Source organism: Nicotiana sylvestris, chromosome 1 (genome assembly GCF_000393655.2).
Source record: "Nicotiana sylvestris chromosome 1, ASM39365v2, whole genome shotgun sequence".
Classification (NCBI taxonomy): Eukaryota; Viridiplantae; Streptophyta; class Magnoliopsida; order Solanales; family Solanaceae; genus Nicotiana; species Nicotiana sylvestris.
Genome location: NC_091057.1, coordinates 13,356,369 through 13,373,127, shown reverse-complemented (window position 1 = coordinate 13,373,127; position 16,759 = coordinate 13,356,369). Strand labels below are relative to the sequence as shown.

The 16,759-nt window shown below is 37.7% G+C and overlaps 1 protein-coding gene across 3 annotated transcripts; it reads right to left on the bottom strand.

Moving 5' to 3' along the window:
• Positions 1 to 1,827: 1,827 nt before the first annotated feature.
• Positions 1,828 to 16,689, bottom strand: LOC104213149 (disease resistance protein RUN1-like). Of its 3 annotated transcripts, none has more exons than XM_070166607.1 (5): positions 16,097 to 16,689; positions 4,185 to 5,280; positions 3,449 to 3,724; positions 2,514 to 3,356; positions 1,828 to 2,438 (listed from the first exon to the last, which is right to left on the bottom strand). In XM_070166607.1, the coding sequence occupies exons 1-5, from the start codon at positions 16,594 to 16,596 to the stop codon at positions 1,995 to 1,997; spliced, it is 3,159 nt and encodes a 1,052-aa protein (XP_070022708.1). In that variant the 5' UTR covers positions 16,597 to 16,689; the 3' UTR covers positions 1,828 to 1,994. The 3 variants fall into 3 exon arrangements, with proteins under 3 accessions (XP_070022708.1, XP_070022748.1, XP_070022670.1); XM_070166647.1 differs by having other exon boundaries at positions 1,828 to 2,428; XM_070166569.1 differs by having other exon boundaries at positions 1,828 to 3,356.
• Between the last annotated feature and the right edge of the window lie 70 nt (positions 16,690 to 16,759).

Genomic DNA, 16,759 nt, shown 5'->3' with positions numbered 1-16,759 from the left:
ACCATACCGATACCAAAGAGAAACTATCATGATTGGGACGGTTTCGAAAAGTCTAAATTTAATTATACATAATAGAATAACCGAAAAATTAGTATGGTACAACTTAGGCTTTAATGATAATTTTATACTTCAAACGAGTTCTTTAATTTTTTTTACTTATGAAGAACTTAGTACATAATTATTTTTCTGTTGTTTATTTACGCTAATACATTATCCCGAGAGGGAAGAAGCTCAATAAAACCGCAATTTATTAAGAACGATGAGGAAAAATAACAAATTTAATAAGTGAGGAAGTCCGGAAAGATCATAATTTGGTAAAAGAGATTAGCAAGAATAGGATTTCATTTTATATTATTGACTTAATATTGTATCAGAATTATGGCAAACGAAGAAACAAAGGAAGAACAAAATTCCCATGCAAAGTATTCAATATATTTTATTTCAACAAATTTTTATAAAAATAAATTATTTATTTAATATATTTTACGGAAAAGGGCCAAAACTACCCCTATCGTTTGCTAAAGGGTTTATAAATATCCTCCGTCCATCTATCCGTCCAAAAAAACATACGACGTTAATTCTATTAACAAAATTACCCCGCGACTAACTGCAGAACTGGTGGGCCTACATTTAATGACGTGTCATTTTTCTACTGGGCCACGTGGCAATCTCTGACTGAAACAAAAATAGAAACCATTTCGACCCACTTAGCTGACCCGACCCAATGGCTTCCCCATTTTTTTCGATCTTCTTCTTGATTTTCAAGACCTGACTGGAACAAAAATTCTGCCTATGAATTTATCTGGGATGACTCTGAGTTTTCAATCTCAGACTGTGAAGCTTCAGAAATTCTCCTTAAAATTGGATCAACTGAAACCATAGAAATACCAGCAGCAGAGGTAACTTTGAGAATGAAATCTTGGTTATATTGATATTTTGATCTTGCCCTATTCATTATATGATGGTGGCTCTGAACTTTTTGGCACTTAAAATTCTATTAACAGGTGGGAAGTACATTTATCTGGGATGTTACCATTGTGGGAGGGAAGTGAGCTATAAGGAAGAATTTGTGCCAGAGGATGAGAACTCTTTGTACAAATTTCATTCAGAAGGAGAAGAAGATGAGCTCGCCAATTCGCAACACATTCAAGAACAATGAAGAAGAAGCTGTGCTGACAATTAAGAACACTTCTAACAAGAAGAATAAGGTGTTTTACCGACACAAGATCAAGAAATCAGCAATTTGATATCACAAATTTCTGTTTTGAGCGAAGATGCAGATGGAGTTTTATTTCAGTTTTTTGTTCCTAGCAGTATAACTTTTTTTTTGTGGTTCATATACTTTATTATTCTTTTGACCCTATATCCATATTGTATATGTTGATCTATTATTTTTCTCCGTATAAGGAACATGATCCCTGGAATCTTGAAAATCAAGAAGAAGATCGAAAAAAATGGGAAAGTCATTGGGTAGGGTCAGTTAAGTGGGTCAAAATGGTATCCATTTTTGTTCCAGTCAGAGATTGCCACGTGGCCCAGTAGAAAAATGACACATCATTAAATATAGGTCCTCTAGTTCTACCGTTAATCGCGGGGGTAATTTTGTTAATAGAATTAACGTCATGTGTTTTTTTGGACGGAGGATATTTATAAACCATTTAGCAAACGATAGGAGACAAGAGGGCTTGCTCCGATGGTAAGTAACCCCCACTTCCAACCAAGAGGTTGTGAGTTCAAATCTCCCCAAGAGCAAGGTGGGAAGTTCTTGGAGGGAAGGATGCCGGCGGTCAATTTGGAAACAGTCTCAGGGATAGTTTTGGCCGTTAATTTGGTAAAATATCAATATCAATAAAAATTATCTGACCAGCTACCTATTAATAATATAATAGAAAATACAATTTGATTAGCTCTACAGGAAAACTATCTATAACTCAGAACTTTGCGCTTTTATCAGGATTGAGTAGTTGAAACTCTTTTTGGGTTCTTCAACTAATCTATTTCCACCAATTCCTGACATAAGAATGATCCACGTCTCCCGGCAAAGATATAACATTACCATTTTGGTCTAAATATAACAGATGGATCCCTATCTTCTTTACTGTAACTCCTCTAGGCCCCACTTCTATCCTTTCCCCGCCATCAAAAGCTTTATGTAAGAAAGATATGTAATATACACATGATACTTCTCTCTGTCCATCGTGAAGCAATACTAATGGTGGGTATGGAACAATTAAAGTCTCTTTATGGCCAATACTAATCCAGAAGCTTGGATAAAGGGCTGCATCCAAAGAGTCGATAACAAACCAGAGAACCATTCCTAAGAAGTTACACTCATCATTATTATGTGTTGGCATAGTCAAACAGATAGACGAAGCTGTTACTTGATTCCTGCACCATTCTGGAATCTCATTGCATTCGAGATAAATTTCTAAATCACGCTGCATCGGATAAAGACTCAGATCATTAACATGAGTGTGTGTGTGTGTGTGTGAGAGAGAGAGAGAGAGACTAACCATATTTCGATCATTTCTAGATGCATATAGAGCAGGTGCACTAAATAAGCCTTCATTGAATGGATTCTGCATAGAACTACAATTCATCATGTTGATCCACCGTATAGAAGGGAGGTTGTCCAACTCCGTAATCTTGACCAATTTTTGGCAATTTTTAAGCTCAATTCTTTCAAGCTTCTCTAAATTTGATACTGATGGGAGTGTTTGAAGATTCTCACAGTCATTCAAATACAACTCCTCCAATAATCGTAACATAGAAAGATCAAAGGGTAGACAATAGAAACTGTTGCCACTCAAATCTAAAATCACCAAGGAGGATAAGCTCCCAATATTCCTAGGAATATCAGCCTCAGACAAATATGTAAGGCTCAATCTGGATACAAAAGTTGACAGGGAATATTGTATCTGATGGACTCCTCTTCCAGAAATACTCCTTTTGGCCTCAAACTTTCGACCTCCCACAATCAAAGCTACAAGATTTTTTAGCATTTCAACAGATTTAGGCAATTGTTTTATACCCGTACGACATGCATCAAGATGTCTTAGACTTTTCATATCTCCAATGTTATCTGGCAGAGTTTTTATAGATGAGCAGGAATTAATGTCCAAGTAATCAACGGATATTAGCTGGCATATGCTGCTTGGAAGATCCCTAAGTTTTTCGCAATCATGCATATATAGTTTAATTAGTCTGTTCAGATTTCCTATTGATGGATGGATCTCCATCAGACTTGAGCAACCACCAAGCAGCAAATTCTCAAGACTTCGTGAACCAGTGAAGTCTGGAGTGCTTCTGAGTTGCTTGCAATAAGAGAGATCCAACTTCTTCAAACTTCTACAACACTAAAAGTAAACCAAATATAGTTTCAATTAACATGTTCTTTCACTAAGTTGCAATAACAGTACACATGAAATTGTAAAATTGCGTAGCGAACCTGCAAATTCAATTGAAATTCTTGGATAGCACTCTCATGCATATCTAGAACTACAAGATTCTCAGCTGGAAAATTCGATGGTACACATTTTAAGGGACATCTTTTCCAAGACAAACATCTGAGCTCCTTGGATAACAGCTCAAAACCTCCACTAATATGTAACTCATTCATTATAAGAACCCTAAGGTTTTTCATTTTCTTAAATGCTTTGGTGCTCAAGTTCTGTCTCTCAAATGCTCGTCGATCTATTTTCAGTACTTCTACCTTTTTTGAACCCTGTAGTTTGGAGAAAAGATTAGTATCTTAAGACCATCTTAAGTCCCAGAAATTAAGAGGGAAAACAGCTTTATACCAATTGAAGGTCAAACAAAGAGGTTACACCATATGTATCAAGAAAAATGAACTTAAACATTAGAGGATGAAAAAAAAGAATGTAAAATTGCTCAGAAACTAAGATGAGTCTTTCAAAAACTAGTTTAGCAGCAGTCAATAAGTTCACATGATAATATCAATGGAAAAAACAAAGATAAATAAAGAGAACAAACTGCATCCAGAAACCTAACAATAGTACAATTAAATATTAGATTTTAAAGAACAACTAGAAAAATACTTACTAACAAGAAAGGAAGCACAAAATGAATTCACTTCTTATGATGACAACATAAATTATAAGCAATATACAATTAAATTGAAAAAAAAATATTATAACCAAGATAAAGATAAAAGATTTACTGACTTTATTTCCTTGTAGAACATCACAGACTTCTTGAGGGATGAACAATCTACTCCGTTTTCCAGGGTCTCGAGCTGACTCCATGCGAACAATTTCTCTTCCCATATCTCGCACTAGATCATGCATCACCAAATAGAGATCATCCCTTTGGAGCAAGTGTTTTTGGACTAAAGTTGCAATTGAAATTTTAGCATGAAAGCCACATGCATTTAATATTTCGGTAATTTCATACTCAAATAACCCCTGGAAGGCACACGCAATATCAAGAAAAACTGCCTGTGTTTCATCATCAAGTCCATCAAAGCTTATCTTGAGAATCTTTTGGATATCACAATGAGGAATTGCTCTTAGTTTTTCTAATTCATATCCCCATTCTTCAACAGAACTTCCTTGTAAATGTGACCCCAATGTCACAAGAGCTAATGGTAGCCTACCTGAATATTCAATTACGTCGTGTGCCAAATTAACATAATCTTGTGGTGGAAAATGACTGTCAAAAGCATGCCAACAAAAAAGTAACATAGCTTCATTGCCATTTAATAGTTCAGCCTCATATCTCTCTTTTTCTCCAAGCTGACATAGCAATCTCTCGTCTCGGGTGGTAATGATTATTAAACTACCTGAACCAAACCAATGTCTTTCTCTTGTCAAGGCTTCTAACTGTCTTTTATGGTCAACATCATCAAGAACAATTAGAACCTTCTTTGACCCAAGTCTTGCTTTGATTAGATTAACGCCTTGAGCAATACTCCCAACTTTGATGTCCTCGGTTTTGAGAACTTGTTGAAGAAGATTCTCTTGTAGCTTGACAAGACCAAATTCTTCAGCTTCTGATCTAACATCTGAAAGGAAGCAACTACTATCGAAGAGTCGAAACATTCGATTGTAGATAGCTTTTGCCAGAGTTGTTTTCCCTATGCCACCAACTCCATGAATACCAATCATGCGAACTGCATCTTCACATTCATTTTGCAATAACAACTCTATATCTTTGACACGATAATCTACACCAACTGGGTGCCAAGCAACATCTAGAGGTGTCTGGTTGACCTCTTGTAGGACTACTTGTATAATTTTTTCAATAAACTTTGATTCATGCCTATAGATTTTTTAACAAAAACAAAAATTAAAATACTCCAGTAAACAAAACTTTGATATTTGAAACTATTTGATGGTCAAATCAAAATCGATAGCCAAGACATAACATAGTGGGGTGAATCTAAGCAGTAAAATAGATAACTTAGCGCTTCATGTAGGATATTTTAAGAAATTATTTAAGTTATACATATTGATAGTATAAAGATCCTTTTTCAATATATTTATCATGAAATTTACAAATAATTAAATAATAAGAGACCTCATTGTATAAATATTTTGATACGGTCGATATATAGAGCTTACTCTCTTTAAGTCTGTGCCGAAAGCCATGCATAATTACTTGGTTGTTGTAACGATCCGACTTGTCGTTTTGAGAATTAGCATTCCGTTCGGTGGCTTAAGATCTCGGGCATATTTGAAATGTGTATTATGACTTGCGAGAGTGGTCAAGTTTGGTTATCAGATGATTCGGGATTTAATTGAAAGAACAATTCTTGTTTTGGAAGCTTAAGTTGAAATAATTGACCGGATAGTGAATTATGTGTAAACAACCCTAGAATGGAATTATGATGGTTCCAATAGCTCCGTATGGCGATTTTGGTCTTAGGAGTGTATCCAAATATTTATTTTGAGGTCCGTCACTAAATTAAGCTTGAATTGGCGAAAATAGGAAATTTAAGTTTGGACATTTGACTGGGAGTTGACTTTTTGATATCGGGATCGAAATCCAATTCTGGAAATTGGAATAGCTCAGTTATGTCATTTATGACTTGTGTGCAAAATATGAGGTCAATCGAAATTGATTTGATAGGTTTCGACATCGAATGTAGAATTTGGAATTTGTTAGTTTTGAATAGGCTTGAATTGAGGTTCGATTCGTGTTTTAGTGTTGTTCAATGTAATTTGAGACATCGATTAAGTTCGTTTCATATTATGGGACTTGTTAGTATACTTGGTTGGGGTCCCATGGGGCTCAGATGAGTTTTGAAGGAGTTTTTGGAAGAGTTAGGTATTTTGAGCATAAGCATGTAATGATCCAAAGGTCCATTTTTAGTTCTAGAGATCGAAATTTGATTTCGAGACTTCCGAGATTTTGATAATGAATTATAGGAGTGATCTGAAAAGTTTTGTCTAATTTCATCAAGTCACGATTGGATTTTTAGCGCGAAACATGAGTTAATTGTTTAACGAGCAAAATAGGTATCGCATTGAGCAAATGAGCTCCGAATTGAGTTTCAATTGAAGGACTAGATTTGTATTATTACTTGTGTCTCATAGGAACAAGAATCGTCAAATTCCGAGTTCGTATGGAGTTAGAGTATTTTTAGTGAAAATAACTATTGCTGGTGCACCAGGATCTGGTGTGCAGGGTGCGGCATGGTCGAGGTTTCGTGAGTCAGCCAGTTCAGTTTGCGCTTCAGGCTTCAGGCTTCACCCAGTGATTCAGGTGTTCATGGGTCTCAGAGTACCCGTACCGCACAGTTCCTACAGCCACGTCAGTAGAGGGGTTGCTTTGAGTGGGGAGATACTAGCCACATGGTGAGAGATTTCCCCAAATTTCGGGCAGATGTGTCACAGCGAGGTATTCGGGTGAGTAGAGGGCGCCCAAGAGGGGGAGGCCTGGCCCGTTGATGTGTTTCATTTAGTAGGCTTAAGGCCGTTGCGCCAGATGATGTCATTCAGGTATGATTTTGATTTGTTACAGACGAGCATCATCCGTAGTTCATTACAGTTCTGCTTATCGGGGTGAGTTCCTCTATTTGTTGCTCCAATTATGGGTGCGTTTCATGATTTGCACTCTGTTTATGTGTTGCCCTGTTGGGAGGTTCTATGAGGATAGTCGTGCCTATCATCTGTTTTTATTCATTATCGAGAGTTATGAGACTAGCAGTAAATTCCTATTGTCCATTACGGTAGGGTTGATGTGATTTCTGAGTATTTTTGGCTAGGCCAAATACATATACAACCCATTAAACTTGACCCAATTTTTCATTTTGGCACTTTAACTCAACCTTGTTCTATTTTGGCCCTCCAACCCCATTTCTTTTGTTCCACTTTGACTCAAAAGCTGACTAGATTCCATGTGTGATTTGTCTCACCCTTGTAGGCACGTGAAAGCCATTTTTAAGCCAAATTTCATACTCCCAACGTAAAGGCGTTTTTAATGAATTTTTACATACAAATTTTTACTCCACGTCGAAAGTTATGGTTTCAGTTGAATCAATAGTTATTACGAAAATATATAAAAAAAAAAAAATCCACGGGAGGGGCAGAAAAAACGGAAATAATAATAATTTTTTTTTGCTGGGGGGTGGGGGCAGTGGGGTGGGGGTTGGGGTGGGGGTAGCAGCTGGGTATTGGTCTGCGCTGTATTTTTACCTGGGATAAAAGTTTTTGTGTCAAGTATTTTTAAATGTTATGGGTTTATATCTATTTTTTTACAATTTTAATGAATTTTTGCATAAAATTTTTTACTCCGCGTCGAAAGTTATAGGTTCAGTTGAACCCGTAGTTATTACTGAAAATATAAATAAAAAAAAATTTCCTCGGGATGTGGGGAGAAAAAACGAAAAAAATAATAATTTGAAATTACAAAAAAAAAAGAAAAAAAATTGCGAATCTGGGAGAATTTTTTGTGCCAAAGTGGAACAAAAAAAATGGGGTTGGAGGACCAAAATGGAACAAGGCTGAGTTAAAGTGCCAAAATGAAAAATTGGGCCAAGTTTAATGGTCTGTATATGTATTTGGCCTTTTGGCTATGAGCTGTGATTTTTGTGCTCCACCGGTGTGGGAGCCAACACTTGTTGTAAAATTGTGACAGAATTGATCTAGTGAGAAGTTCCAGTTGGTTTGATATATATCCTACTTGTGATTCAGAGTTGAGGGCGGCACCCTCGCGATTTCATGTGATTTGATGTGTTTGAACAGAACTGTGTACCGCGATGGGAGTTATATCAGTATGAGGTCCTTGTGATTTGTTCATATGCTTTAATTCTTTTCTTGTTATATTGTTTGTAGGTTAGTACTGATAGAGAGTTGAGTCTGTCGGGCTTGTTTGATAGTTCCCTTATGTGCTTCTCTTTCAATATTAAGTCATTATCGTTCTGTGCCTCTTGAGTTTTAGCTTGCGGGGTGTGTGTCCGGTGGTGTTAGTTGTGACTTGTTGATTCGGGTGTTAGTCAAGAGGTTTTCGTGGTTCTTGTATCATCGTTAGTGTTGTGGAGGTTTGTAACGGGTTCCTATTAAATATGAGGCAAGTGGACAGTGCAGGAATATTTCGCGCAGGTATTGTGATCAGGAATGTTATTGTAGGCCTATGCGTGGTGTGTGTGTGTGGCTGTACTCTGTGGGTATAGGCATAAGTGGTTGCAGCTAGTTAAGACTGGTACCTGATGTGGATTTAGAATCGGGTCTTTTGGAAGTGAATAGAAGGTGAGAATTTTGGCTCTAAGGCTTATTGGTATTGGTAGAAAGGCTAAATTTCAGTTAAGATGGTGTCGTCAGGTTTATGTGGATTGGGGTGATGTGGAATCACCCGCGGGTGCATGTTGGGAGTGTGTATTCAGTGAATTCATAACTTTGAGGCAAATCTTGGCACGTTCGAGGACGAACGTTTGTTTTAAGAGGGGGAGGATGTAACGACCCGGCCGGTTGTTTTGAGAATTTAAGCTCCATTCGGCGGCGTAAGGTCTTGAACAGCTTCATAATATGTGTATCGACTTGAGTGCATGGTTGAATTCAGTTACCGGATGATTCGAAATCGAATTGGGAAAAGGAATCTAGTTTTGGAAGCTTAAGCGGTGAGAATTTGACCGGAATTGAACTTTGAGTAAACAACACCGGAATGGGTTTTGGGTGATCTCAACAGCTTTGTATGGTGATTTTGGACTTAGGCGCGCGTCGGGATTCAGATTTGGAGGTCCGTAGGGTAATTTGAGGCATTTCGGCGAAAGTTGAAAAGGTTGAAGTTTGGAAAATGGAGAAGTTTGATCCATAGTTGGTTTTTGCGATATCGGGATCGGAATGCGATTCCGAGAGTTGGAGCAGCTCCGTTATGTCATTTTGGACTTGTTTGCAAAATTTGGCGTCATTCCGAGTTGATTTGATAGGTTGCGGCGCGAGTTTTGGAAGTTGGAAGATTTGAAAGTTCCTAAGTTCGATTCATGGTGTGATTCGTCGTTTCGGTGTTGTTTGATGTGATTTGAGACCTTGAGCGAGTCGGTGTTAGGTTATATGACTTGTTTGTGTGTTTAGACGGGGTCCCGGGGGCCTCGGGTGTGTTCCGGGTGGGCTACGGGTCATTCCTCTATCTTTGGACTGCTGATATCTGTCAGCTGGTTTTCTCCTTCGCGTTCGCGTCTGCTTCTCCGCGTTCGTGAAGAGTAATCTTGAAGGAGGGATTTATTGTTCTTCGCGTCGGCGTTTAACCTCCCGCGTTCGCGATGGTTTGCCTTTCTCCTTTTTCGCGTTCACAGTCACATCATCGCGTTCGCGTAGTAGAACTAGGAGCTGGGGGCTGGTGGCTATCTCTTCTTCGCGTCGCTCTTCCTGCGTTCGGGAAAGCTTTTGTTCCTTACTCTCCGCGTTCGCGTCCCTTGGCTCGCGTTCGCGATGGGCTTTTCTTGGCAGCTTCAGTTTTCTTCTTCGCGAACGCGATTGTTCTTCCGCGTTCGCGATGCACAAATACCTGGGCGGACATAATATATTCCCAAATCGAGGGTTACACCATTTTCATCATATCTTGACTTGTGGAGCTCAGTTTTGAGCGATTCTTTGAGGGTTTTTCAAGCAAAACGATTGGGTAAGTGTTCTTCACCTAGAATCTAACATAATGCATGATTTTATCTTCATTTTCATCATTTAATTTGTGTTTTGAGTTGAGGAAAATGTTGGGTTTGAAAGAAAATTTGATAATTTTTATATGGTTGAACTCATATTGGAATGGGTATTCGGATTTTGTAAAATTTGTCGGGTTCCGAGGTGCGAGCCCGGGGGGTCGACTTTTGGACCAATTTTCGAATTTTGTTAAAGATTGAGACTTTATGATCCGGAATAGTTTCTTATGTGTTTTATTTATGCTTTGAAGTTAATTTGGTTGGATTTGAGCCGTCCGAAGGTCTTTTCACCCAAGAAGTGCATTTTAGAGTATCGGTTGGTCGTACTTGAGGTAAGTATCTTGCCTAACTTTGTGTAGGGGATTTCCCCTTAGGATTTGAGTCTTCTATGTTGATTGTAGTTCGTGTATGCGAGGTGACGAGTGCGTGCTCGGACTTATTTGTGGAAAATTGGCCTTTTAGGATTCTTAGGTCTTTATATCACTTTGTATGAATGTGTTCTTGACATGACTGAGTTTCCTATTTACTACTTTCACCTCTACATGCTTAATTGGAATTAATTGCTTCACGATTCACTCTCATTGCCTAATCGACTCCTATTTGACTTAACTGAAGAATTTCGCCCCTTCTATTGTCATGCTATCTTTTCATAGTTGTTTGTCTTATTTGGGAATTTTTATTATCCCTCCTGAAATTGTTTAGTCTTAGTGAAGCTAAGATCATCTTTCCTTTGTCGAATATCCTCGCAATTGTCCAACCTTAAAAGGAGTTTAGATAACATGTATCTTTGTTGACTTGCCTTTATTCGGAATTACTTGACTCGTGTTGACTTCTTTGTTATTGGCTTATATATTGTGGGATCGTTGTTACATGTTAGTTTTCCCTTTGTCGAATTGTTCCCTTTATGCCTAGCATTCTTTTCTCTGGTTATTCCTTGGGAACTGGTTCTACCGTTTCCTTGTGATTTAAAGTTCTTGAGTTGATTCACTTGTCATACCTTGTATTATTGTCATTGTTGTTGTTATACGTATTGTGGTGATGTACGAGTTTTCTGCTGTGCTCTAGCTGTTATTTATGTTGTTTGCGCTGCATATTTACTTTGGGACTACGGAACGGTATTCCGGAAGATTCCCCTGCACATTTATGTTTGGGACTACGGGACGGTATCCCGGGAGATCCCCATGTACTGGATATTTACAATGGGACTACGGAACGGTATTTCGAGAGATACCCCTGCACATTTATGTTTGGGACTATGGGACGGTATCCCGAGATATCCCCTGTACTGGATATTTACTTTGGGACTACGGAACGGTATTCCGGGAGATCCCCCTCCACATATATGTTTGGGGCTACGAGACGGTATCCCGCAAAATCCCGCAAAATCCCCCTGTACTAGATATTTACTTTGGGACTACGGAACGGTATTCCATGGGTATACCCCTACACATTTACGATTGTGACTACGGGACGGTATCCCGGGAGATCCTCTGTACATTTACGTTTGGGACTACGGGACGGTATCATAGGAGACCCCCTGTTATTATCACTGTGTTTTGAGCTATTGTTTTTGTTGATCTTATCCCTGTGTAAACATTATATGTGATGTCCGTTCTTGTCCTTGTGCTTACTAGCGAGTATGAACTATGTTAAGACACTTGCACAAGCATACACGTGGCTAAGCACCCTTATCGGATACGAGGCTCCTTGAAATTTGCTGAGTATAGAGGCACGCCCTTCTTTATTTGCCTTCCATGTGAGAATGACTCTTTTGGGCATATGGGTTGTCAGTATGATTACGAGGTGTGATAAGGGCACAGGATAAAGCTGTATTGTGGTTCGGGCCCGGGCGTAAACGGGCCAAACGGGCCCGGGCTTTGGCGGTCCCAAGCTTAACGGTCCAAATGGGTGGGACCGGCCCACTGTGGTCCTAAGCTCACATGGTCCCGGGCTAAATGGGTCGGGCCCACGGGCCTAAATAGCCTTTTTCGTTCCGGGCTATTTGTTTTTTGAATTTTTTTTATCTAAGGCAATTTCTTTTAAACTATATATGTATATACTAATATAAATTGCTTATATATAGCTATATATTTATATATAGTATGTATATATAATTATATATTGCCTTATATAATATATAGCTTATATATATTATATATACTATATCTATATCTATAATATATATATGTAAGGCAATATATATATATATATAGTTTATATCAAATTTAAACACAAAATAAATTGCAAAGAAATATTCAAGGGAATGTCTTATAATTTTTATTATTACGACATTAACAAAAAATGGCAATATCTTTCTTACGACATTTAGTGTAGTTGTAAGCAAGCCTATAGCGTTAGTGTTACTAGAAGCATTATCCATTGAAACCGACATAATTTTATCTCTAATGCAAAAATATCTACAAATATCTGCAACTGTGTTAGCAATAAACTTACCTGTGTGGCGTGAATTAATTATTCTATAAGCAATAATGCGCTTTTGCATTATCCACTCCTCATCTATCCAATGACTTGTAACAGTTAGATAATCACAGTCATTACCACTTCTACCAATATCAGTAGTAATAGCAATGCGACAATCTATATGAGTAAATAAATAGCGCAAATATTGTTCATATTCATGTTTATATTTATAAATATCGCTCTTTACGGTTGCGCGAGGCCATCCTTTATAAGTAGGATTAAAAACTCTTCTAATATAATGCACAAAATGAGGGTTAGAAGGAAAACTATAGGGTAAGCACATAACAGTAACCATTTTTGCCAATTCTTCACGATCTTTATTTGGATCATAATATAAAATGTCACTGGTAACAGTGTTAATTCCCAGTTGAACTAGATTTGACCATGTACTAGGGTTAACCGTACTATCTACACTTGTCCCCTCTTGCGCAACTTTCATTTGTAAATATCTAGCTTTATCTCTAGGGTGTGTCTTTATGTGTCTAGTCAAACTACCCGTACCGCTACGGTCTCCAGTAAATTTATGAGCCATCAAAGAACCACAAGTTTTACACTTAGCCTTATTTTGTTCTCTTAGTTGAGTAAAAAAGCGCCAAACAAGAGATGTTTCGGGCCGTTTAGAAGGTTATCTATTAAAAGTATGGGTTACTACAGGAGGGTCAGGCGGGGCATCAGTTGGGTTATTAACAGGACTAGTAGGTGTATCATCTAAATCCGGTTGCGTTTCATCTAAATCATCATTTTCCTCTACATTTTCAAACATAGTTTGATTAGGATAAAAAGCATTCATAACTTCTTCATTTAATTGTTGACCTGGTGCAACATCATGGCAAAATTGACTATCGAAAAATTGAAAACAAGGGTTGTCACTATAAAGAACAACAGGTGGAGGAGGACGAGTAACAGGTCTGTGTCGGGGAGCCGGGGGAAGAGTAGTAGCTTGGCGACTAGATTCACCAATTTTTTCAAAGAAAAACCCATATTAATTATAATTATACTAAACAAAACATACAAAACTATAATATTAAAACTTAAGAGTTGGAACGAGTTTACCGAATTGACGAACAACTTCTTGAAAATTGAATATCGTTGAAGACTTGAAGACTTGAATACTTCAATTCACCAACTTCACAATTTTTCACGAAATTGCAATAATAAAGTAAGCAATTATAGAAGAAAATTAGAGAGAGATTGATGAATTTGTGAGTAAAAATGAAAGAATGATGGGGTATTTATAGTTGAAAATAGGGAAAAAGTGTAATTATAAAAAATTTGGGGTTAAAACAAAGTTTGGAACCAAATGGCTATTTTTGAAAGTGCCAAACGGTTAAAAATGCAGTCCAACAGCTACATTTTAAATTCTGACCGTTAGCCGTTGGGCCCGTTTGGCCAGGTTGAACCGGCCCAGGCCCGCCTGCCGGTCCCGGGCTCGCGGGCTTTTTGGCAAGGACCAGCCCACTGTGGGCTTTTGGACCGCTAAAGACTGGCGCATTTGAACCGGCCCGTTTGGCACGCGGTCCCGACCCACAATATACCCTTAGCACGGGATGCCAAGTGTTAGGGTTCAGGTATTAAGACCCATGAGTTGTAATTTATCCGAAGTTCGGTACTCCTTGGTGCTTGTTGACAAAAGATTGATGTGAGAGATGTCGTAGTTGTTGAGATATTATTTGTCCTTGCTATGTCTGTGGTTTCGGATTTAGGTTGTGTTTACTCTTCTGTGTTATTATTATGATGTTCCGGTGTTACTTGTTGCTTTCCTTGCTTATTGAAAATACTGTATTGTTAGTCATATCGCGTAGTCTTTATATAGATATATTATATTCTATTGTTCCTACACTTCTACTTGTTCAATTTATTAGACCAGTGGGTGTCTTGATTGTTCCTCGTCACTACTCTACCGAGGTTAGTCTTGATACTTACTGGGCACCGTTGTGGTGTGCTCACACTACACTTTCTATACTTTTTTTTTTGTGTGCAGATCCAAGTATTGTTCGATAGTAGCTGTGTGAATTCTTGCCGAGGAGACTCAAGGTAGTCCTGCTGCTGCGTTCGCAGGCTTCAGAGTCACCGTCCTATTTTATATTCACATTGTTGTACTTATTTTCATATTGTGTTTAGAAGTTATAGCGAAACTCTGTAGAGCTTATGACTTGTACTACCGGGTTTTGGGAATTATAAAATTTGTAGAAATTTCTGCTTCAAAACTGTTAAATTTCATTTATTATTGTTGTATTTCTTTATGAGCTAGGGTTACCTAGTCCCTAAAACTAGGTGCCATCACGATACCCAAACAAAGGGAAAGTTGGGTCGTGACAAAAGGAATTTTCAAGGAAAAGTTACAGTTTTAAAAACTTATTCATATTTTTTAATGTTTTTTGTAGAGGATTTGGCTTTTTCATTGGTATACTTGAAAAGTAGAACTGTTTTTCGAAAAACTATGAAAAGGCTAAGCACCTCATTTCTGAGCTATTTCTGTACTTGTTTGTTGTACACTATATGAACTACTATTAGTTATTTGTGTTGGACCCAACCTATGCACCAGCTTATCAGTGCTTTCAACCTAAGGTTAGGTTTGTTACTTTTTGAGTACATGGGGTCGGTTGTACTCATACTACACTTCCTACACATTACGTGCAGATTTCGGATGTCGATGTTGTTGTGCATGGCGGAGGCTGGATTTGAAGGTGTACCTGCGTCCCTATTATAACTGTCTCTTGTTCATGGTAGCCTTAGATCTATAAAACTCTGTTTATGTATATTTCAAACAGATGATGTATTTATTTCATACCAGCTTTGTAAACTCTCTTCTTAGAAGCTCATGATTTGTAGTACCAGTTCTTGGAAAGTGTATTAGAGTCAGTACAAAACAATTGAATCAAATTGTTGTTATTTGGCTTACCTAGCAGGTGAGGTTAGGTGTCATCACGGCTAGTCAGATTTTGGGTCGTGACAGTTGTGTAATTATTAGGATAGTAATTATACAATATAATAATTTTAATGACCTGCTTGTTTGCCACTACATAATTACCGAGTAATTCTCACTGTCATATTTAGTTGGACATGTGTAATTACATAAAAGTAGTAACTTAGCATGGTACCGATTTTGTTTTTACCAAATTATCCCTAATAATATTTTAATAATGAGTTAAAGTGAGGGGCTTTATTGACTTCTCACGAAAACCTATATCCAAATGCTTTTTCCTCTTTTAACTGCAGCCATACTCTCATTCAACCTAACACGAAGGCCTTTTCCATTTCTGTATTAACCATCTCCTCAAGGAGACTAAATCGTTATTTCTATTTGGAGTCCTCTTCTTTTTTTTTTTTTTTTTTTTTTTTGTGCAATGTGAATTTTTTAAGACCAAATGCGTTTATCCTCCATTAATAATTTTGTGTTTCTTCTCAAATTGCTGGAAAGAGGTTGAAGAGTTGAAGACATCCTATAAACAATTGAACAAATAACAAATGAAATTATATAGTTGAATCAAGAAAATGTACCCGTCAGCAACATTTTGCAAATCCCATCCAGATAAATTTGCAGCTTCAGTAAGTGCAGCTCTCCATTTCTCCACCCTTTGAGCTCCAAATGGTCGCTCCTTGTGCTTAGCCAAAGCTTCCCCAAATAACCCAGTTTTTTTTCGCACTTCAGAAGGATCAACATCGTAGAAAATAGGCAAAACCATCTGCTTTAATTTCTCTTTGCATTCGAGAATTTTAACTAGCTCATTTAGACACCAACTAGAGGAAGCATAATTTCTCGAGAAAACTACAATGGAAATCCTCGACACTTCAATTGCTTTCTCTAGTTTACTTGAAATCACATCACCCTTTCTCAATTCCTCATCGTCAATGAAGGTATTAATTCCAACATCACACAATTTGGAATAAAGATGACCGGTGAATGTTTTTCGGGTGTCTTCCCCTCTAAAACTCAGGAATACTTCATAAGAGAAGGGAGAAGAGGTAGATGATTTTCCTCGAACTAATTGAGTATCCATTTGATGAATTAACGGATGATTTTTTAGTAAAGGGAAAGTAGCTAAGAGAGCTACATATAAGCACAGTTCTTATTTTGTGCAAGTCAAGTCAACTACAACCCTTCAACGAAATACAATGGAAGTTTCCCCTAGATATTTCTTAGATTTTGTGGTTTCTTGCAGG

What these genes read in the sequence shown, in the direction of transcription:
- LOC104213149 (XM_070166569.1), bottom strand. Translation starts at nt 16,596, where the DNA reads ATGGATACTCAATTAGTTCGAGGAAAATCATCTACCTCTTCTCCCTTC. An exon ending in TTGCAAAATGTTGCTGACGG is followed by an intron (nt 5,281 to 16,096) that starts GTACATTTTCTT and finishes AAAAATCTATAG; the next exon opens with GCATGAATCAAAGTTTATTG. An exon ending in ATGTTCTACAAGGAAATAAA is followed by an intron (nt 3,725 to 4,184) that starts GTCAGTAAATCT and finishes TCCAAACTACAG; the next exon opens with GGTTCAAAAAAGGTAGAAGT.